Source organism: Budorcas taxicolor, chromosome 14, assembly GCF_023091745.1.
Source record: "Budorcas taxicolor isolate Tak-1 chromosome 14, Takin1.1, whole genome shotgun sequence".
NCBI classification, from domain to species: Eukaryota; Metazoa; Chordata; class Mammalia; order Artiodactyla; family Bovidae; genus Budorcas; species Budorcas taxicolor.
The window spans coordinates 6,584,464-6,609,265 of record NC_068923.1 but is presented as its reverse complement, the minus strand read 5'-3'; the positions used below and the strand labels follow the sequence as shown (position 1 = coordinate 6,609,265).

The 24,802-nt window shown below is 36.5% G+C and overlaps 1 protein-coding gene across 1 annotated transcript in view; it reads left to right on the top strand.

The window, feature by feature from the left end:
* Nucleotides 1–554: 554 nt before the first annotated feature.
* The window catches only part of ADGRB3 (adhesion G protein-coupled receptor B3), an 881,864-nt gene continuing 857,616 nt past the window's right edge, over nt 555–24,802 (top strand). The window contains exon 1 of the mRNA XM_052651548.1: nt 555–1,311. Coding sequence (XP_052507508.1) covers nt 555–1,311 — 757 coding nt within the window. The remainder of the gene's footprint in view (nt 1,312–24,802) is intronic.

Here is a 24,802-nt window from a genome sequence, read left to right as displayed (position 1 = left end):
ATTACGATTTGTGCTTTTAAAATTGAGGTATCATTTGTCATACGTGCTTTTCACATTTAAAAGAAAAGAAATAATATGACGACAGCTGTTCCCAGATTATCAGATTTTGTGTGATGTTGTTTATTGCAGGCAGAGAGCTGAGGGGCAGAAAAGGTTTGTCTAGGTTAGTTAACAATATCTCAGAAATTAAAATTTAGGTTGTTATATTTAAAAAGCAGAGTTTTCCTCTTCTTTCAATAGAATCATAATGCACTTGAAGGAAATGTTGGTAGATAAGAGCATTCCTATTAGTAATCTATTGAATATTATTTTTAAATTGAATGTAGAGAATTTGGCCATTGCGAAGGACCACGTGAGGGCGCTGTTCACACAGCAACAGATAGTTTTATGGCATTATAAAAAAATTACCTGCCCTTTTTAAAAAACGCTTTTTTACTGAAATCTTGAAAACAGCTGGCTGTAATATTGGAAGGAGTTTCTTTTTATCAATGTGCGTAGACTCCTACTTGCATTTTACGTTTTCATTGCCATTTTTACAGGCCAAATGACATAGGATGAAGGCTGTTCGTAACCTGCTGATTTATATATTTTCCACCTATCTCCTGGTTATGTTTGGATTTAATGCTGCCCAAGACTTCTGGTGTTCAACTTTGGTGAAGGGAGTCATTTATGGATCGTATTCTGTAAGTGAAATGTTTCCCAAAAACTTTACAAACTGCACTTGGACGCTGGAAAATCCAGATCCAACCAAATATAGCATTTACCTGAAATTTTCCAAAAAGGACCTTAGCTGCTCTAACTTTTCCCTCCTGGCTTACCAGTTTGATCATTTTTCCCATGAAAAAATCAAGGATCTTTTAAGAAAGAATCATTCTATAATGCAACTCTGCGAATCCAAGAATGCTTTCGTTTTTCTACAGTATGACAAAAATTTTATTCAAATACGTCGGGTCTTTCCAACCGATTTCCCAGGATTACAGAAAAAAGGGGAAGAAGATCAGAAATCTTTTTTTGAATTTTTGGTGTTGAACAAGGTGAGCCCGAGCCAGTTTGGTTGTCATGTGTTATGCACTTGGTTGGAGAGCTGCTTAAAGTCAGAAAATGGGAGAACGGAGTCCTGCGGGATCATGTATACAAAGTGCACCTGCCCTCAGCACTTGGGAGAGTGGGGGCTCGACGACCAGGCACTGGTTTTGTTAAATAACGTGGTGTTGCCCCTGAATGAGCAGACTGAGGGCTGCCTGACCCAAGAGCTGCAAACCACCCAGGTCTGCAATCTTACCAGGGAGGCCAAGCGACCGCCCAAAGAAGGTAAGGTCAGCCAAGAGGGGGTGCCTGGGCGGGGGCGGGGGGGCGACAGGGCGGAAACGTGCTGTGTCCCATGCCAGCCGGATCCTTGCCATGTCCCTGGGTCACCTCTGGATTGATTTGTGGTCCTCACTGGTCTCTCAAGCTAGTTTTATGTTTCAAGGTTTTAGACGGGTGGCAGGGTGGGGTGGTGCTCAGCAACCTGCTCTTAGATGCCAGTGGGAATGTTCAGGGGAAAATAGGTGCAAAAATGTGGAGTCAGTTTGAGATGGAGGTGGGTGGCTTGGGGGGTGATGCTTTATTGCTTTCTTAGGCTGCAGCCCCTGGGGGAGACGGAGACACTCAGACCTGGGAGTGGATCTGTAGGCTTCTCGCTGGGGCTTCAGCCCACTGTCTCATCTGCGGCCTCTTTCTGGGTTGGAAAAGCTACTGAGAGGTGACACAGATTCAGTGGCATGTCGATGTGGACCAAATTACTCCCCCACATGGGATGGCAAGGGTGCCCCTCCCCCCAGAGACCCAGCATTGTGTCAAAGATGCTTTGCACAGTGAGTCCCGTACAGGCTCTTGGTCAACAGAAGCCCACTGGAAGTCTAGACTGTGAGGTTACAAACGAACACAGGCAGGTCCTGCAAGACCTGGTACCCCGTTAGCATGACTTTTGGTTCTGTCTTCTTGGTCCCCTCTTGAGCTTGTCAGAGCCGAGCTAGATGGAAAGCCGTGCAGCGGAAATGCAGAAGAAAAGGGGAAAAGTACAGGAGTGATTTATAACTTGACGCAGACTAGTGGGGAAGCTGCCCCAGGATCTGAGATTGTGGATTATGTTTAATAAGGTTGGAAAGCTGGCACATTTTGAGAAAACGGCCTTCCCCTTTGGAAGGTTATTGGATGCATTCTGTTCATTTGAGGGCACGGCTGGTATCTAGCCTCTCTTGCTCCCCAACCCTGCACCCAGAGTGCATGTTGAATTTTTATGCAGGAAATGTTTTCTGATTGCCACAAAGATCTCTGTCTGTGGAAAGGGACAGCCAAGCTCCAGTCCCTCCTTGCTCTCCTCCCCCAACAGAAGTTGTCTTTGTGGCCAACATAAAATTGACACGTTGTTGGAGAATTTTAAGAGTAGCCAAGGTTTTGTAAGGGGGGGGGGGGGGCGGTGGGGAAAAAAAAAGAAAATGGCTTAACCAGCAAAAAGCCTTGATTTTTCTGCTGAAAGCCTTTTGGGGGATGGGAATTATGGAAGAGGCATGGCACTCGGGGCAAAGAAGCCTTAGGAAATAAATTCAGACTAATGGCGCTGGGAGAAGGGTATAAAACCTTTAAGATTTCTACAGGTCAGTGTTTCCCTAACAGCTGTGACTGAAGAAAGCAAAGTGGTTTTAAATTACAGGAGTTCTTTTCTCTAGTAAAAATCCCAGAGAAGCACTTGCAACTGCAGGGATGGTATTTAACACCATTTAAAACCGATTAGTGTCCCTTAGAATAAGAAGCTATAGTACATGAGGAAAGTGTGATGTTATAAGCTGGCTAATAAGACAATTAACACCAGAATCTAGGTTTTGCTTGTCTGTTTTATTGCTGTTCTAAGAAAATGGAGAAAATTTGTATCTTCAGTGGTTAAAATTTTATCATCAAATTGACTGCTGATGACAGTGGAAAAAGAATCTTGGTATATATACAACCCTTTTTTTTGTGAATGGTAGCAAGTGACAAAACCAAAGTTGTTGTGTGCTCACTGAGTATGATTTTTAGAGATTTTGCTAGTCATGATCATGAGGTGTGGGTTAGGAAAGGGCTGAGATTTATAGAAGTTGGACTAGATTGTCATTCGTTTCAGTAAATGACTAAGAGTGATTTTAGACATTAGATGTTTGAATCCTAGGGGAGGCAATATGCTTCTTTTGGCTAATTAGCTGGTGAAATGAGAAAGAAATGCCTCCATAGAGAAATCAGTGATTGTTTTAAAATTGTTAACATGTTAATAGAGCTGAAGAGGAAAAGTTTATATAATAGGGGAAGAGTATGTGCTATATCAGTAGAATTGTACAGCCTCTGTCTTCTACAGTTGTGGTCTTGAATTGCTTAGGTGTTCTGAGTCAGAAAGATAAGGATAAGTAATTCCTGATGACATAATTGTGGCTGATGCATTTGTAAGTAATTCCTATAAAATATGTATATAGTACTCCTTACTTCATTCAAAGAAGGCCTTTCAGGCCATGTTACATTGTAGGAAAGGAATGTGAAAATCTGCAGATGCTTAATTTAGTCAGATTATGCAAAAAGTACATTAAATCTTAGTCAATACAAATGACATGTAAAATCTTAAGAAATAATTGTTTAATACTATTTTGAATAATATAATAATGATAATAATGATATTCACAGGGCTTGAGGGCTATATGTAATAATTACATACAGTGGTGCTACTTGTATCTAATTTAATTCCAAAATGTCTTCATTGTATTTGGTAACATGTAATCTCAACTTCTAAAATGGGATTTTAAAAGTCCCACTTGTATATTACTTTATGATTTCTATTTTCTGTGAAAAGTAAACTATCCTGTAAATCATAAGGGGAATATTTACAAGTTTATCTTCCATAGTTTTTGCCTCCCATTTTATTTGCTGTTTTCAGTACTGACTCAGAAGCCTTGAGTAGAACTATTTTCCAGTGTATTATGTCACAGAGGTGGCACAAATTTGACAGAATGGTCTTTAGGCTCAGTGGATACAGTTTCAGAATTTTTTTATGTAATGCTGCTAGTGATGGTAAAAGATATGCTGAATACTGAATATTTTGTATCTGTCCATGGGAGTTATCATATTTAGTTGTATTTGAGAAAACTATAGGCTCCCAGCAATAGAATGTCAGTTTTGAGATAGGATTTCTACTAAGATGTTTGTAAACAAACATTCATGTACTTAAGAATTTCATAGCCAGAAAACAGTAAGAAGACTATTACTGTTTGAAATGACAACACTGACAATTACAGGTGTTATCTTGAATATATTATAAAAGTAAATTGTTAAATAATGCTTCATTAAAGTGTGAATTTTATTATATTTAAATATTTTCTTATTTAAGATCACATTTCACAGATTTGAGGGTGCCATGTGATTATAGAAACTTAGCTGTCATTTCCTAATTTTTATGTTTAATTTTGAAAGTCTAGTAAATCAGCAAAAGGGACTCTCTTGAAAATAATGTCTTATTTCAGGCAGTTATTAAAGAACTGTTTATGTACAGTCTATATACCTGTTTTTAAAAGAAAACTAAAGTAACATTGCTGTTTACCTCTTTTTCAGATGTGACTAGGGGCAAGACTGGTATTTATTCATGAGGTCTTTAATATGTTTTATACCTTTCTTTTACCACAGATGATCCTTAACTATATAGCTAAAGTATAAAAGATCATATATGATCTTATTTCTTACTACTTCACTTAAATAATTAAAAGAGTTAAGAGAGAGAAATTGCATACCAGGGTGTCTAAATCATGTAATAAGCCTTAATGGAAGCTTTGTTTCCTAGTTAACATCAATGGCGCTACTTATGTGCAGGGAGTTGGGATCCCTGTATAGATTCCAGGAAATCTGAACACACACACTTCCTTGTCTTTTCATTCTGCCCCTGCTAATCCTCGATAATCATCCACCCAAAGGAAGTCTCACCATGTGCCTGTATAAAGTCTAGCCTGTATGTGTGTGTGTGTGTTTGAGCTTGTAGGCACAAACCCAGAGCAAGTTCTGTGTCTCTTCAATTTCAAGTGTTTTCATTTCATTCTACTTTTTTTTTTGCCTCATCACTCTTTTACTCACTTTTCCCTTGCTTCTTTAGCCTCCTGGCTCTTACTTCCTTTTTGAATGCAGTGATCCCACCCTGTATCAGAATGTACAGAGATCTCCTGAGTCAGTGGTATCTTGTCAGTTTGCCCTTCCCCTTGGCTGGACCCATAGCCCTTTGCACACACTGTACTTCTGTTCTAGCTTCTATCATATGGCATTGAAATTTCCATTTATTTTTCTGTCTTCCTCTGCTAGTCTTGTGAGTTCTTCAAGTGTACAGACTTGGTCTTCCAGTTGTCTAGCAGTCTAATCAGAGCTTCAATAAAGATTGGTTGAAATGAATGTGAAGTGAGCTAAACAAAATATAAAATTTAAATAAGAAATATACCAATAAATTGAGGTTAATAACATTTATAACATTTCCAGTACAATTAAGGTGTTATTTAGCCAGCTCCTTATCTCAAAGTATTGTCTAATAACATTTTTAAAAGCACAACAAGAATGGAGTCATTGAGAAATAGTGTTAGTTCCATATGCATTTCTTATAATAGATTAGCGATAAATATAACTTTCTATATACAGCTGTCTACAAAAACAGTAGTAAGAAAATTTGCCAATTTTTACCTGTTTTTTTAAAATTTTCTTCATTTCTATCTGTGTTTTTTTCTTCTGGCTCTAGCAGTTCTTATCCAGAAATGACATTTTCCAAATCTTTTTTCCACACTTTGAAGAGAAACATATGCAAAGTCTTTCCAAGAAAGAGGAAGAATATTTGGATGCCATTTTGAGCTTCTGTTACTTATTCCTGATTATGATCTATATGTATAGTAATAGTAGAATACTACTAAAATTTTAGGCCTGGCCAAGTAACAGGCCCTAATTTTTACTTTTGCCATTTCAGAATTTTGTCAAGCAGTTTAGGGACTGGCTCAGATATGTAGTATTAATGAAAACTCCATTATATGGCAACTTTTTTTGGAGGCAGTAAATTAAAATATTAACAGAAAAATCTGTGTGTACACATGTGTATCATTCCAGTTTTAGTGTTAGTTGCAGATAAATGTGCTACACATTAGTTTTCTTCAAAACTGAGATGGGAATTTCATTTATTTAGATTCCAACTTCATGTATTCCTATACTTCATTTCCTAATAGAAGTGATTTTATTGTTAAACGAAATACGTTAGTAAATACAGGGTTCCTTAGAGTCAGTTTGACCTGTGTTACCTACAAATACAGATCAAGTCATCTGGCCCTTGGATCTGAAATCATAGTTTCTTAAAAAAATCAACATTTGTTACTTTTTTGAAATACCATGAGCTGGGTTTGAATCCACACCTTCACCTGAGAACCTCTTCTGTGTCCTCGCTTCCCTTCTTGGGTTGTTAGAAATGCTTATTCCTCAGGGTACAAGAGAACAGGATGTGACATGTAGTTAAAAAAAAAATTATCCCAAAAAACTAATGAAATTAATGGCTTGGAATATTTTAGTTCCTGTCAGCCCTGTGGAAATTTCTTACTAATTCAATTAACTAATATAGATCAGAGAGGTGTTCAGTTTTTCTAAGTGTGTCACTGAATTGAAATGAAAGGTGTATTTTGATATGAGATGTCCTTGGGTCCTGAGAGTGACTCAGCCACCTTGTAGCATCCTGGACAAGGGACAGTGCTTCACTGAGCTTGACTGTACTGTAGTGAAGTGCTGAATTAGATGAGATTGCATATGGAAGGTGCTTGGTCTAATCCTCAAGTTTTGCTAGGCCCTCAATTCAGTTTTTGACACCTCTTTTTTATTCTTATCTTTTGGCTATAAATGATAGAAGATTGATAATAACTAATGAAGTAGATTACCATATAAAACTTGTTTAGGAATTTAGGGCATTTAACAAAGGGTCATTTGTTGACTGAATGTCTGTTTTGTATTATGTAAAGAAAAGGTCGCATCTGGATACGTTTGTGTTGATGGAGGCATGACTAATACATCAAATAGATCAAGCCAGTGAATGTGAGTCATCCCAGGGCTGGGAAGCTGTCCTCTGGATATCATTGCTGATCCTTTTTAAAGTCTGTAAAGTCTAAATGTAAATCAAGGAGTTTCCAAGTGTTTTACTCTTTGCTGCATTATGCAAAATTAAATTCATGTTTTTAGTTCTGTTTTGAAAAGGAATTATCCTGAAACAATTAAATCTATATTAAATCATTTGGAAAGAAGTAGAACATTTTTGGAATTTTTTTCACTGAATTGTGTTTAGTTGTTATAGACTAATGAGCCCTCAGAGTCCTCCAAAGGCTTATATATTCAGATATTGAAAACAAATTTAAAAATTTGTTAGAACTCATTTGAAGATTCTGATGTTTTCTTAAAGTTGAATTACAGAATGCCATCTATAAGACTGCATAAAATGCTAACTATTCTGTGATCAATTAAATGCTAAATGCTCTATTTTCCATTATCTTTCAACTGTCATTCAGGAATTTTGCTCATATGCAGAGAATGACCTAGCTAATACTTATCTATTAAAGGTTAATATATTTCTTCTTATTATTAATAAGATATTCTTAATAAAGTAATATGTTTCTAGTTTGCACAGAAAGTGCCATAAGTAACAAATGCATAGTAAATAACATTAGTGTGGAGCTATTTGTCTCAAAAATAATTCCCTGAATAGGAATCTTTTCTGAAATTGGACATGTTTGCTGATATGCATTTTCCCCTTATGACACATCCCTTATGCTTAAAGCGTGTTATAAAATATGAAGGCAAAATGGTTACTGCTTAGTTTCTCCCATATTAAGTGAAATAATTTATCCACTAACCTAATCTTGGATATTATATTCTCAAATTACTTCTAGATACCAAGATTCTTTAAAAACTGAGAATTGTTTAGGAAAACAGAGCAAATATGTGTATGGGAAAGACATTGAAACACTGATGGAACCAGATTACAGTGTTGAGGATGCAATTTACATGCACTTAGATATAATCAAAAGCATTAAAACAATTGTGGACCTAACCAGAGTCTACCTTGGTGAATTACTTTTTAGTAATGAATGTGTTAAAAAGATGGAAACAGCGCACAGAAATATTTGCTTTCCTGGGTCAATGGTATAGAGTATCTATTTCATGACATTTCCATTGGTGTTCTTCCATTTAAAAATAATTTTTAAAGTTTTGATGAAAATTTTATTAAAAATTAGTATCTATACTGCATATATAAATAAAGATAATTTGTTCTCTAATAACTATTTTTAAAGAGAAAACTTCATCTATGTATCACTTTTAAGAAAATAAAGATGTGGAGTGTTTTGCTAAACATTTTATAAATTAAAGAATGTAAGGTAACCTGACATTGAGACAGTGCTTTCCAGTTCACAGAGGTCTGTGGCGGCACAAATTATTCTACTTGAGCAGTAACTGTGTGAGGCACCTATTATTCGCTCCATCAACATGGGCCGATTATACCTTAAAGACCATGGCTTTCCTTTCTCATCATTTTACTATAGACTGGTCCAAATGAAAAACTACAGAATTTTAGAGCTATGAGTTTCTCTCTGTTTCTGGAACACCTGAATCTGAATCACAAATTCTCAGATTCATAAGGGCCTCTCAGCATCATCTCGTCCAAATCTTACCTGACTAAAGGAATTCCAATCTGCAGATGTATCATGGGAACATTACTTCAACTGAACATAAGTGTTCTTGGAGTTTATATTTAATGCCATTTCTATAATGTAAAAGAGACACAGTCATTTAGGATGGTTGGATAGATCTAATTATTAAAAAAAAAATTACCTGGTATCCAGCCGGAACAATAATCAGAGTATATTGCTCTACTACTGAATATAGACTTGTCTTTACAAATCAGAACTTTCATTCATTAGGTTTTTTTTTTTCCCCTATTTGGTATATATTATTTAAACAAATGTGATGTAAGTTTCAAAAATCTATTGATTTTCAGTCTAAGCACATTAAGTTTAAAGAGCAGTGTGTTTCAAGTGCAGAGCCTGTCTAGATTTAGAAAGATGATTTACCAAGGTCTATCTTGGATTTTCGTTTTATTATCATTCTCTAGGGCAATCTGTGCTTTAAAGAAATAACATGTTCTAGTTTTTAGTTATCGCGTTGCACGTTGAGAAATGCTGTTACATGTGGGAAACAGATCAGAACCCACTCCTATTTTGAAGGTCACAGCTCCTGTGGGTGGGCTTCCCTGGATTCTGTGGAAACCACTCTCTTCTCTCACTCCTGAGGCCCATGTCCTGATTCTAACCGTAGGACTGTACTCTCTCCCTGGTTTCTCCAAGCTTTATCCATGCCTTACTCTCTTCTCAAATTACTTTACTACAAGACATCGTCTGTTTCTTACTGGGACATTTACTGGTACAGGAGTATGTGATTTTGTCAACTAATTACGTTGAGATTGGTCTGAAATCGTTCCTTTTAATGTGCTAACAGTCTTATGTAATAATTAGCCGTTTGCAGAGTTGCAGGTTGGCTAACCCTACTAATTGAAAGGATTGAGCTAGGCTTCCCGGATGGCTCGATAGGAAAGAATCCACCTGCAATGCAGGAGACCTTGGTTTGTCACTGGTTCCGGAAGATCCCCTGCAGAGGGGAATGGCAACCCCCTCCAGTATTCTTCCGTGGAGAATTCCATAGACAGAGGAGCCTAAAGGGCTAAAATCCATGGGGTCGCAAAGAGTCGGAAATGAATGAACAACTTTCACTTGAAAGAGTTGAGCTAATCAAAGTGAAAACCAATTGGCTATTTTTTAAGAAGCTTAGTTGACACGGTTTATTTTACACTTGATCCTAACTCAGGATCAGTATATGTTCATCTTCATAACTCCATTGAGTTTAGGAACTCCTCCAATAGTCTTTCCATAAGACATGTTGACTTGTTGACTACTTAGCCTGTTTTAAAATTACATAACATGTACATTCATATACAGTTTTTCAGTGATGTGGCCACAGAACATTTGAACTGGCCTGGATATTCAAGGAAAGTTTTGTGAGTTGGTCATTTCAAGGCTCACGTATAAAATGTAAAAAATCCTGACAGGTTAATATTTAGTTTTCATTTTACATCATTAAAATAGTGGAAATATAAAATGAAAACCGAATTTCAGTTGCTAATGTAAGTATCCTTTTGCCTGTTGATTTCATTATACATCTCAAGTGCGTGTGTCCACTCTTGGTGATTCCACGGACTGCAGCCCCCCAGGCTCCTCTGTCCATGGAATTTTCCAGGCAAGAATACTGGAGTGGGTGGCCATTTCCTACTCCAAGCAAAGGCAAAAAAAAAAAAAAAAAAACAAGACTAACACAGAACTTTATTTTTTTTTCTTTCATTTCATTGCAAAAAAAACCAAGGCAGCTAAGTTTACCCTTTTAATTTCATTAAGAAAATTGCAGTTTTAACTCTTTTTCTGTGTTTAGGTTGCCTTTCACATCACAGAAGAGTCCTGAGAAGGAAAAAGGAAAATAACTTCCAAAGAAACAAGTGGGCTAACCTTTATTTTTTTCTGACCTTCTGTTGATATACAGCTTTATGATTTTTCTGAATAGGTGATACATAACAAATATTTATTATACAGTGAATGCTTTTGGAAATATTTTTTTTCTAATGTTAGCTCCTCATACTAATTGTAATGTGGAAAAGAGGGCACCTTGAGAAGATAGAAATCTGTTTACTTTATATAATCTTTCCACATAAATCTGGCGAATTTTCAAAGATCTGCTTCTGCATTGTGGGCTGAGAAATTTCAGTTTATTTTGGCTTCCCAGAGAGGTCAGCTTCCTTTACAGAAATGTCAGCTTGTGGTCTGCTCTCCTTGGCTGGCCTTGGTTTTTGTAGCTTAGAGGGCAAACTATGTATATTTTTTTAAGTGGTGCCTGAGATATTAACCAAATGCAGCCTTTTCAATGGGCTTTACTTCCAACTACAATGAAGTAAATGGCCATGAAGCACGGTTGTTGGTTCCATTTGTACCACTGAGAGCATTTTAATTGCCTTCCTTAGCTTGTAATACATTAACAGTCTGTTCTCTTAAAAATGTATGGCTTCCCTCTGGCTAGTGGTTTTCCTGGAATTTTCTTATGACCATATTTTGGTGTCCAGTTGATGATAAAGGGCATAAGTGAATTCTAGGCAGTAATAAATATTACATATACTTGCCACTGGTCTCTGCATCCTGAGGGGAGAGAAACCACAGCGATATGGCTGACTAGAAGTTAATCCATTAAGTAGCAAGAACTGATTAATGCAAAAGAAGTAAGTATGTATAGGATATGAATCAATACAGCTTTTTTCCCCCTTAGCAATGGAAATTTTTTTCCAAATTAAAAGTCAATATATGAAAAAGTTTATTAAAAATAGAACTTCTTGGGTGAAGTGAGCAGGAAGCCCAGAGCTTGCCTAATCCACCTCCGTAGGTGAGACACACACCCCCCCCCCATCTCTTCCGCTTTTTGTCACACTTGTGGAATAAGAGACCTGCTCATGACCTGTCTCTACTGCCTGTCCTGTGAACACTTTCCTTGGGCTCTCTTTCCTTGGGGTCAGTTTGTCCTGGGGCTGCGTGTCGTGTTTCAGAACTAGTACCTGAATTGTCCATCTTTCTGTCTCATCATCTGGATTCCGAGCCTCTTCCACCTGAGGTTTCCAAACCTGCAAATTCGCTTATTGCAATCATACCTCTTGCTCATAGACTGGAGTTTACCCAGATAAATATGGATATTGTATTAGGATCCTTTTGGACCTTTATCTGATGAATAATTAGAAGCCCTCATGTTAAATCTTTATAAATATACTGTTTTGGGGTGTTACTCATCTTCCTGATTGTTTAGTGACTCCCCAAACCATTCAGCTGCAGACTGTCAAACATCTTGGAGTAAACTAAAGTTTTTAGGGCATAAAACTTTTTTGGAGGTCCTTTGTTCACGTATAATGGATATCTGCAACAGAAGCAGGTTATTAAAACAACCACCAAAATCATGTTAACATCTGTTCTGTGGACACTGGGGTGTTATTAATGCTCTTCCAGTAGTGTTAGCCTTCCCTTTCTCTGGGCATGGGTCAGGGTTGATTTCTGGACCAGCTGTGCCTGGATGGGGTCATGTGACTGGCTCTGGCCAATGAGTGGTGAGCAGAAGTGTTACTGCTTGCTTCTGAGTTGGGTTATTTCATTGCTGGAGTAAGATCACTAGAGTGGTCTCTTTGCCTCTGGCAGGGGACCTGTGCCAGAGAGAAGGGCCTCCCCAGGCAGCTTGTGTCCTTAACCATGTGAGCTGAGAGGAGCCCCCTCCCGTGGCCTGAAGGCTGAGCCAGGAATTTCTGTTTCAAGACACTGGGTATTCGGATTTGTCTTGGTTACTACAGCCTAACCTAGCATATTCTAGCTGATAACAAAATGTTCAGTTAGGGAGGATTGGGGCACAGTGGCATTAACTGATGGTTTTAAAAGGTGACAGGGCACACTGGTAACCTGTTGTGTAATTCAGCTGTGAAGATGTGGTGGCCAGGCAGGTCTGTGATATTTTGTGGGGAGGATCTCGCCTACCTGAATATTCTACAGTGTACTCTGGGATAGCTGAATTTCAATTTATTGTTAACGACACTCTGGACCTCATTTTAGGTATTAATTTATCAATATTTAATTGTCATAGCCTAATTAAAATAGCAAATTAACTACAGGCATTGTATGTTTGGACTTCCCTGGTGGCTCAGACAGTAAAGCATCCGCATACAATGCGGGAGACCCGGGTTCAATCCCTGGGTCGGGAACATCTCCTGGATAAGGAAATGGCAACCCACTGAAGTACTCCTGCCTGGAAAATCCCATGGACGAAGGAGCCTGGTAGGCTACAGTCCATGGGGTCACAAAGAGTCAGACACGACAGAGCAACTTCAGTTACTGTTGTACGTTTAGATAACAAGAGACCATTCTTTTGACATACATTTAAAAGCTATTGGATTTTTATATATGTTCAAACTCACCCAGATTAGAAAGTGTTCGTGGGCTTTTGCTGAGTCATGATTGTCAAAGAACTGAGTAGCAGACATTCCTTGTGGTCTGATGGTTCTTACTGACAGGTGAAAACGTGGCCCGTTACCTGCCCTTCACCCTCCTTTATCTTCATTCCTGCTTCCTCCTTTCCCCGCTTCTTCGCTTTCTCCTTGGGTACTTCTTTTCCCTCCAGATACATAGGCCATGATGTATGTGTGTTCACCCAGATCCTGTACCACAACAGTTTGCACAGAATCGGTTATCAATATACATGTAGGTGTTTGTGGTAAACAAATATTTCTATGGGCGTTCAAAGGGAGCTTATAAACACTTAGTAAGCACTGCCTCATTAATCTTAACAATTTTCTTGTGAGGTTAATTATGTAGCGGTAATTAACCTCCCCTGTGAGTAGGTGGGCTTTTGCCATGTTGAGAAGCGTTCTTCCCTTCCAGGAGAGGTGGGAGGGAGCACTGGGCTGCTGTGAACTTTAAACACGCCTCTGAATGCTACTTCTCAGGAGTGAATGTTGGTGGTACTCGGGAAAATCTTACTATACTGGCCTGAGCCTTGCTTTATTTTCCTGACTCTCCTGTCCTCAAGTTTTCATTATAATATGCTCGTTACTTATAAGAGACACATTCCAGGACTCCGATGGGGGTATAGAGAACACTTAGCAGTTGAGAAGTTAAAAAAAAATTGAGCACAAATATATTCTTTTTTTTTCCCATTTTATATTGTGTTCTGAAGAAAATTTAGGTATGCAGTGAATTATCAATTTTTTTCCTTCCTGTGTTTTTTATATCTGATCTTTGGGACACACACACATACACAGTCACTTATGCATGAATCTGTGGCATTAAACACAGGTATTATATGCAATGTGATTTGAAAAGATGAGCATTTTCTCAATAGCTTGATGATATATTCCCTGCTAAACTGCATTTACTAACTAAATATTTACCAGATGTAAATCTAACTAGTGTCACTACTGAGAAGATCACAGGAATGGCAAAGAATAAAGATGCCTTTTGCAAGGTAAGCTTTAACATTTAAGTTGATATTTTGAAAATTCACTTGGAGCCTTTTTAATAAATACATTAAGATCAGTATTCTGTGGATCTTCTTAATTATCAGAAATTATTTAATTTTTTTACTTAGGATTTAAGAGTAAAAATCATTTGCCAATCAGGTTTCTAAAAGTTGAAAACAAATGTCAATTCATAAAAGTGCACACTTTTCCATTTCTGGGAAATTTACATGTATCACGTCATAACAAAGTAACACTTTCAAATTCTCTTTAATCATTGATTATTTTCTTCCTTCGGAACTTGTTCCATATTAGATCCCACACATCTGACAGCCACTAATTTAGATATTTCCTTATAGAACCTAATATAAAATGGAAATTGCTTCAAGTCAACATTTCATAGTGATTAAAGAGTCAGACTTCCTGGGTTCAAATCTCATTTTCTCAACCTCTAATGGAGAATATTACATATTTCTATAAACCTCAGTTTCTTTGAGAGATTGAGGTAATTAGCAAAAAATTAACATGATTCCTGGACTGTTTAATAGAGGCTCAATAAATATGAACTTTCATTAATTGGATGGTTTTGGAACCCTTTAGAAACCCTGCATTAGCTTTTTCTTTAGTGCAACAAATAAAACTTTGATTTGTAATAAAAAGTAATTTATTTAATTCACCTCCAAGAAACTAAAATGCCTTCTGGGTCGTTCACTCTGGAAAAACACGCTGTATCTTTAATCCTTTCTTCCCTCTGAATCTTCACGTTCCTGGGAAAAGTAGTCTGACTTAAGCTGCCGTATCTCTTCTTTCTTACTCATTTCAGAAGTGAATCACTCTGTTCCCCACATCATCATTTTCCTCTTAAAACAGACTAGCCAGTGATATTCACAGATTGTCTGACAAATAGTGATTGCCCCCAGATGATTTTCTCTCAAAGGCCCGGGTCCACTCTAAATCAGAATCAGAAAGCATTGTGGACTGTATTTTGTCTGCCTAAGCAGCTTCAACTTCTGGGTATTTTCCTGAAAATATTTTTGTATCTTGGGTGAGTCCTTTCCTCATAACATTATGGTTTAAATGGATTCCCATTTTTTTGGTTAAGTCAAGTTAAAATCTGTATTCTGATTTGTTTCTCATGACTGGTATGCATGTTTAAAATGAAGCAATCTGTAATTACCTCCTGGCCTGCACTGAATCCCTTTTTTCTTCTGAGCAGAGTCAGATATCCTAGAAAAATATCTTGCTTGCTGCCTGCTTCTTAACATTTATTCTAAAGGCTACTGTAAGAAAATATCAATAAAATATAAATCCATACTATATTTTTTAAAATACCATACCCTTTTACTTTTGGTTTTCTGAAACTTACTTTTGCCTTTATAAACAAGAGGAATTAGCAATGTGGCATTAGATACTAATATTTTTAACTCTCTAGAATCCTTTGTATTTAGTAGAGCACTTAGAAGACTGAATAACTGCCTTTTGGATGAGATTTGCCATAACTTGAGGCAAGTCAGTCTGAGCTCCAGTTTACTCAGTTATAGAAAATAAAATTGGTTGACTGAAACTCATAGGATTCTGTGGCAAGTAAAACTGTACCATGTATGAAAGCCATTAAGAAAATGAACAGTGGCATCCAAAAATGTTATTGTTATTTATGTAAATTTGATTAAATTCATTAGTTCATTGGCATATGTGCATGTGAAATAACGTCCCTGTCCTGCAATAATAAATATCATGGATGGTTGGATGGATTGTTGGACTTATTTGCAGACAAGACTGATTTGTCCTTGGGAAAACTCTGTTCCCTTGGCTCTTCTTTTTCTTTTCGATGTCAGTGGAAGCAGAGACAATTTGAGCTGCACATTCAAACCTTTTAGTTTGATTCCCATCCCTGCCTTCCGCCAGCTTGGTGACCTTTGGCAATTTGCTTCATATTTGTAAATCACATTTTCTGTCTCTGTGAAATAGAGATCATCTCTATGCCATTTCTTTTTAAAAAATGTATTCTGTACCAAAAAAAAAAACAACCCAACACTGTTAAGATAAATGCATGAAAAATGCAGAAGTGGTCAGTTTCTCTTAATGCTGCCTTTTAGGTAATCAAGCTTTAAGTTTTCAGCTGCCCATTGTAAGTTTGAGTATGACTTCAATTGTGTGCAGGTCTAGCTTTCCTCTTCTGTGGATGAAGATCAGAAGTACAGTGAGTCACTTCATAATAAGCTTTCCACTCCATGTTGGTCAAAGGAACAGTCTGAAAATAAACACATCCTTTCTTCCCTTTTGTGTCAAGAGTTAGCATTGGAGGAGAATGAGATGAATGCTTGCCCAAAACCTTATCCCCGGTGCCAAAAATACTGTGGGAGAAATTGTAATTTTACAGAACTGCTTATTTTCTCAAGGGGACAAAGACTACGTATAAATAAGCAAGATTTCTATGCCATATCAAGTAGTTGAAATTAATCTTTGAGGAATACAAATTAGGTAAATTTTGCATCAAGGTGGATTTTGAAACAGAGTAAAATATGGAAAGAAACATGCTGAGAGAGCTTCATAATTTCATGAAGTATTTTTGTATCCGTCCTGAAGAGACAACAGTTTGGAGTCTGTTTTCTCTAGGTCACAGCTGGGAATATTTCCAAGGTCAAATGTGATCTGCTAGCCAGACATGCAATTGTTCTGATGGGATTACGCATCAAATTTACTAGGTAAAATGCCGACTTGAAATGGTTTATCAACTTGTAGAGTTTCGGCAAACCTAATATTTGGTAAACAGTTTTTAAAAACATTCAGTTTTGTGCTTTTGAACAAGTATAGCAAACTGAATCAGTAAAACTATATTCAGATTTTAAAAATGAACCTTAATACAGGTTTAACAAAGCATTTATTTTGACTCAGAGCTTCCTACACCTGGTATTGCGCAACCTAACCACTAAATGTAAATTTTTCAGGTAGCCTGACTTCAGTAGGGGGTGTATACTTTAGAAATCCATTAATAGAAAGCATAATGGATATTTTGAAGAGAATCCAAATGGAACAAAATAGTCCAGCAAGCTTATATAATTTTTAACTTTGTTTTTTGTAAATTTTTAAATCTATTTGTGTGTTTATTTTCTAATTATAGGAGTAATGGATACTTTACTGTGTGTCCAGTATAATTTTAGATCTCAACTCTTTCAAGGTTCTAAAACTCCTGTGAGATGTGTATTGTTATTACTGCCTCCAGTTTCCAGATGAGGTGTCTGGGACACAGCAGGGCTGACTGACTGACCTGCCAAGATCACACTGAGAAGGGCAAAAGCTGAAATAATCCCTCTTTTAATCCTTACAATATACCCTCACTCTGTGCAGATGAAAACAATTTAACATTTTGAGTAATTGCAAAGGTGCTTGACTCTTAGAATCCTTGAATTATAGGATGTTTTTAAAGAGTATAACGTTTTATTTTAATTCCTCCAAAGTCCGTTTCCTCCTGTGTTTGGGTAGCCTCTGATCTGCTAATGCTGCTAGCCCTCAGTCTTTCCCAAGCTATCGCCTGTGTCAGAGTCCGTAGTAAAGGAGCTTTCTTCTCCAACCGAGTCCATTATTCACAGAACCCTTCAATCTCAACTCTCTCAGGAAACCTCAAGTGATGAAAATAGGAGTATTGATTTTGACTTGCTCTGAGACATCCAATGCTTATGAAATCCTTTCTGCTCATAAATATACAACTTTTAATGTTTATATTGCAATCATCGAGTCAGTGAACATGAGGTTGAGCGAACTCCGGGGAATAGTAAAGGCTTTCCCACAGGGAAGCCTGGTGGGCTGCAGTCCTTGTGCTGGCAGAAAGTCAGAGAGGATGAGGGACTGAGCAACAATAAAATGTTCATTTAGATTTAAGTATAGTCTGTTTTAATAGTTTCCTATAAAATATGAATTTCGTAGATTTCAAGTGTATGGTTGGTAAAAACTACAGCTTAATTACCTTGAACTTTACTTAGTACCATATCAACACAATGAGGTGCTTAATCTTTTCTGTAATTACGATCGTAGAAGATCAAAATAAAATTAGAATGACAGTTATCTTTTCTAGTATAAGTTAATGATTTTAAGTTGGGAAGATGTCATTTATATGAGACAAAAATAGGTTATAGTTAGATTAGACGTCTCTAATACTAGAAAATACAGAATATTTATAAAAAAGAAACAGGTGAAAAGTTCAATTCCTTGCTCAGAGAATATTTAATCTTTGTCTTTAAATTAATTTTGATATGTTCTTTTGAAATTCTCAATTTTCATATGCTTGGGCATTGAAAATGAATACTATCCTACTAGGAAAAAGAATAAATCCTGATCCAGTCTGACTAAAATCATCCTCTGTGGAATTTTCTTAGTTGTGATAATTTTCAAATACTGAAAATCAAGCTGATGCTAACTTTTCCTTCTGAATGGTAGTGATTCAGTGTCTTGGGGATTTAAGAGTTTCTTGAGAGGAAGTAATCAAAATAAAATTTTTTTTTTTCTTAAAAAGAACAGCTATTCCATTTATTCTAAAAAAGGGGAATTCACAGAGTTTATGTAGGTAAATGTCAGTCACAAAACAAAATGGAAAAGTAACTGAAAAATAATTCTCTGAAAAGTTCAGACACATCAGAAGACTTAAGGTTGATTTCCATTTTCTCTTCATTTACCTTTTACCTTTTATATTTCCTTGAGTTTCTTTCACGTTTGTATGTACTAGGAAAACATATTCTCCCATAACTTTTTATTATGTGTTTCTTATTGAATTTTATAATATTACAGTCTTATTATAATATTAATATATCTTATATCCTGTCAGCTCCAATACTAATTATTTTTATACTATATTATTTCAAAAAATATATTTAAATTACTTCTGAATTCTTATATCATGCAAATTTTGTAGCAGGACTTTAGGTGCATAATTAAAAATATTCTAGCATTTGGATAATTTAGCAGATTAAGAAAAAGAATTTAGAAAAACATTTCAGGGCAATTTGCTTGTTTTGAGCATCTGGTTAACAGCTGGAGTAATGAGAGTTAACGCAGCAGTGACCGTCTTTTACACTGATCTCCAGTGCACTCACAAACCCTAGGAAGTATTAACTGCTATTAATTCTTGCTTCCTTTTGCTATAGGGATTTGCTGAAAAAAGGGAAAAGATCCTTGGAATTTTCCTTCCCTAAGACAATTTTTCAAAAATAAGATTATATGTAGTTTGTATATCATAGTTCACAAGTACATAATTGTTGGCATATACATAATATCTCAAGGTGATCTGCTGAGTTGAATTACCTTACGTACAAAATATCTGTTTTGAAACTTTACTTTCTAAGAAATGTCTCAGGTAAGGTCTCACATGTATTGTGAACAGGTACTTATTGCATATATCATGTTCTTGGCCTTGAAATCAGAGCCATACAATAGAAATAGGGAGTACACTTAGTATATCACAGATGAGAAGAGTATTTAAGATTTTAGCCACTGTTGAGAAGAAGCAAACACTGTAGGAGGTCAGAAAGAAAAGAGCGACATGGCCTTTGAGGATTTTCCTGGTGGTGCAGGGGTTGAGATTGTGCTTCCACTGCCAGGGGCACAGGTTCAGTCTCTGGAGGGGGAGCTTGGGTCCTATATGCCTGGAGTGGAGTGGGTTGCAGTTTCCATCTCCAGGGGATCTTCCTGACCCAAGGATCGAACCCAGGTCTCCTGTGTTGCAGGCAGAGTCTTTACTGTCTGAGCCTCCAGGGAAGCCCCAAGGCAAAGATGAATCAAAACCAGAAAACAAAAAAATGGTGAAGACTATATGATCAGTTTGAGAGATTTAAAATGGCATGAGGTGATACATTTTTCAACTAAAGTACCAGAGGGAAAGAAAAGGCTTGACTTTTGATGGTTGTGGCACTGGGACAGGTTCATAATTTGCAAAGGGGACCTGGTTCAAGTTCAATCACAGTATGGTTCAAAAATGATGAGTCTGTGGTTTTGGCAGATAATTAAATTGGGCTTGTTCTGTGAAAAAGCAAATAGACTTTTATATTGTAGCTCAGTCACTTAATAGCTATGATATTTACCACATAAATCAATCAGTTAATCTAAGAAGCTTAGAATGGTTCTTTGCATGTAATTTCTGCTTAATAACTTTGGTGAAAACAGTAAATAATTGGAGAAAGTACTCTAAGTTAATTTTCAGAAGAATAATTTATTTCATATTATCAAAATTGGCAATAACTTAGAAAGCCAAGGTCAAGTCTAGAGTCTAGGGCAAGATCAGTGAAAGTCTTCAAGGGTAGCAAAGTGGTGAGAGGTAAAAACATGATGCTAAGGCAAAGGTAAAAAGAATTTTTGGTGAGGATATTGAAGTTGTTATCATAGGACATTCATTTCAGAAATTGTGTTTTTTCCCAAAGCATCTTAAAATCTAATGTTTAAAATCAAAATGGTGCTATGCAAGGCAAAAAGAGCCATGAATAGTCAAAATATATCTCTTCTGTCATTATTTTTTTAATTTATTTTTTAATTGGTGGAAAATTGCTTTAAAACATTGCGTGGGTTTCTGCCATACAGCAGTTGGGCGGAGGACCTTAACAGACAGTTCTCCAAAGAAAATATTCAGGTGGCCAATAAACATATAGAAAGATGCTCAACATCAGTAATTATTAAAGAAATGCAAATCAAAATTTCAGTATTTCTTAAGCACCATGTTTTAAGGGTCACTGAATTAAGTTAAAGGTTTTATTCTTGTGACACTATATAGAAATTGCAAAAGTACTGTTCAAATGATGTTAGTATATAAATCCATTCATTATAGAAAGTTTATACTACAATGTGTCATATATAAAAATATCATTTTTAGTCTTGTTAAAAATATCTTATGCATGAACATTAATTTTATTACAAGGGAATCATGAAAATAGTGCTTGTTGCCTATCTTTATTAGCACTCTTTCATAAAGTAAAAAAATCACTCTTTTAGATCTGCTAGTCACTTTAAGGGGTAAAATGTAAAGAGAAAAAAGTTAATACCTGGAATTCTAAGAATTGGTGTTATTTATATCATAAAAGAAGATGTTATAAGTTTCTTCCCACATATGATATAATCCTGTTTGTCAAATAAACAAGAAATTTTTATTTTGATCATTTTATCAGTTTTCAACAAGTTATTCAAACTAATAAAAAAACTAAAATGGATAAGAAAAAATTTAGACGATTTATATTTTCTTTTAACTTACCTCTGTTATTCCAATTTTTCGGAGCTTCATAAATATGAAGTATACTATTTAGATTCTAGGAAGTAATTTTAATGGTGTATTTTATACAATATAGTTTGTATTCATTACATAATTTATACCTAGAACTCTACCATTTCCCCATCAGTTTTGTATTTTGAAACTCTGTTGAAAGTAGTTCTTGATTTTGGAATCACATTTTTTTTCTTTTTAGAAATTAAAAACTTGATTTGACAAAAATTTGCACAGTAAATTGTGCATACACGTATATCACATTTTCATATTTGAAGAAATCTTTATATTTTCGGAGTTTTCAATTTGAGGTTGATAGAATTAAATTATCCAGCCAAACCTATGCAGCTACTCTTATGCTCATTAAATTGCCTACGTTTGCTAAAATCTGCCATTAATATCTGTATGTGTTCTGCCTATATATAAGAACTGAGAGTTATTTTTGAAAGACACATTTTGCCTTTAAAGAAGATAGGATTCAGTGTTGCCTGCTTGAAATGTTTTCCTTCTTTCTTTGGAAGGTATTAAAGGCTTTTGAATAGAAATAATTTTAAAATAGAGATTTCCAGCTATCAATGAGCACATTGCCTTGATTTCAACTAGAATTAAATACAAAGAACTGAACTGAGTCCTTGGCCGTCCGCTGTGCTTTCTTCATTTAGAAACTTCAGTATTAAGTGAAAGCCAGATGATTCAAGTGTTGCATTTTAGCATACCACAGATTGTGATCTTTAGAGTTACATTATCTATATATTACAAGTAACCCAACTAAAACATCTGCACTGTGGCAGTTTCTGTGAAATTTAATTTTCACTAAAAGCATGAGAGTCAATAGGAAAATCACCCTGTCAGCAGAATTTGAACATAGAAGTTCCATTCATGGGATAAAAGGATTATTTGTAAATGGAGCAAAATATGCTGAGTGATATTTGTCATTTTGTTAATGATCAGTGTTCTCATTTGCCCTAATTTATTTTAATTCCCCTAGTGTGTTCTACATTTGAAAAATAGAATAAGCTTAATTACATTTTTTATATTTTACAGTATCATCAGTTCATAAAGCTGATGGACCATCATTCTCAAAATTGTATTTGAGCAGTATGAAAATATGTAAGATGTGTTTGGTGTTTAGAATAATATATCTTGTCCTCCTAGTGTTTCATGTTGCTCTGACCCAAATGAGGAAGTTGAGGACCAGTGGTTATGTGTGATAATTAATGTTGGACTCATCGGGCAGATCGCTGGTCTGTACCAGGGCAGTCCGTCTTCACCGCTCCACACTTCACTGCCCCCAGATACTTGCTGAAAAGTCTCCTAGGAGGGGGACTAGTGATTGATTTGGGGAGTGGAGAGATTGTGGTTATAAGCGAGTTATTGGAGCAGCATCAGAATTCACAGTCTTAGTAATTTTATTCTTAATAATTTTATTTAATTCTTAGTAATTTTATTTAATTCCTTTTCAATGGTTGGTTGAGGGTCTGTCTCTCTTTTTTGTGTGTTCAGATGCCTAGTGTGTGGATCAGATGAGATCGTTTAAATCATAGGATCTCACCCCTTTCACTTTCACCAGGCGTCAGCTCAGCCCTCTGTCTCGGCCAGGACCCTCTAGGGAACTCTGTGTCCTGCTGGAGGGTGAGGAGTGAAGTATCACTCTGTCTCTACACTCCCCACTTCGTGGTATTTGTAGGCTCTCTGTGGCTGGTGTTTGGGAGTTATGGTGGTTTCTTTTCTTTGATGAACATGGAGTCAGTCTTGCCCTGTATATGTTTCATTGTGCTCATTGGGTTTCAGGGGTTGAGGGAAGTTTTAGAAAAATGCAGCTCTCCTGCAGCCTTTAACTGTAGTCCAAAATATTTTCTCAGAAGAATTTTCCCCAAATTAAAATTATAATATCTTAGTACAACTTGTATACCTCTGGAGGGAAAAAACAAACAACAACAACAAAAAAACATAACAGTAGCTGTAGCCCAAAACTGCATTGAGGCTTAGCCAAGAACCGTATGCTATAATGAGTTTCCCAGGTGGCTCAGTCGTAAAGAATCTGCCTGCCAATTCAGGAGACACAGGTTCGATCCCCGGGTCTGGAACGTCCCCTGGAGAAGGGAATGGCTAACAGACTCCAGTATTCTTGCCTAGTGAATCCCATGGACAGAGAAGGCTGTTGGGCTGTAGTCCATGGGGTCACAAAGAGTCAGATGTGACTGAGCATGCACACTGCTGCTGCTGCTGCTGCTGCTGCTGCTAAGTCGCTTCAGTCGTGTCCGACTCTGTGCAACCCCATAGACGGCAGCCCACCAGGCTCCCCCGTCTCTGGGATTCTCCAGGCAAGAACACTGGAGTGGGCTGCCATTTCCTTCTCCAATGTATGAAAGTGAAAAGTGAAAGTGAAGTCGCTCAGTCGTACCTGACTCTTAGTGACCCCATGGATTGCAGCCCACCAGGCTCCTCCATCCCTGGGATTTTCCAGGCAAGAGTACTGGAGTGGGGTGCCACTGCCTTCTCCGGAGCATGCACACATGTACTCTAATAATTGCACAGTAATGTTTAGCTGTCACCATCATCACCATCATTGTGATGATGGGGGGCTAATATCATGTGTCTGTTTTGTTTGAATTCACTTTAAATTCTGAATCAATTCAAATAAATAACTAAATATTTTGAATGTAATACTTGAAATAATTTCAATAGTTCATCTTTAATCTTTGGAGTGAAAGTTAATGACAATGGATAGATACATGAAGTATATTACATAAAATGTAATTTGATATTATTATAAGCTGCAGCCATAAAGTAAATTTATATCACAGAAGCATCAATATATTAGTGTTTAATTTCTGTATTCCCAAGTTTAATGGTTCAATATCTCTTGAAAGTTTAACTAACATTAACACATGAATAGATGTATTCTAAGGTTTAATATCATTAATCATTATCTTTTAATTATTGATAATTTATCTCAGAATATATTTATAGGCTTTATTTATTCTCACCTTAAATGAGACACTTCTGTGAGTCTCCTGTTCTTCATTATTGACATATCTCATAGATGAGTTCTAGAGTCATAGACTAGCAGACCTGAATCTGCCTAGAGAAATGTTTTGATGTTTTAGCACAATGTTCAAAGCATTTTTTAGTTTAAATGCCTTCATCAGGGCATGGAGTCACGGTTCTTTTCACTCTCAACAGCTTACCTACAGCTCTTTCATACTTTTATGTTAGGTGTGTGACCACTGCCAAAATAGAGGTTTTGACTCCTAGACCTGTATTTTGGAGCTCACTTCCTACTTTAAAAATTTTGTGTATCTATGTGACTGTTCCTCTGTGGTAGAGAAGTGAACAAATAGGTCTTTATTTGTACCCATCTGCACTGTTTATTACAGTTTTTGGTGGATAGCTTTACCTGTCATAATCCTCTTGGGAAGAATGGCTGTTTCTCT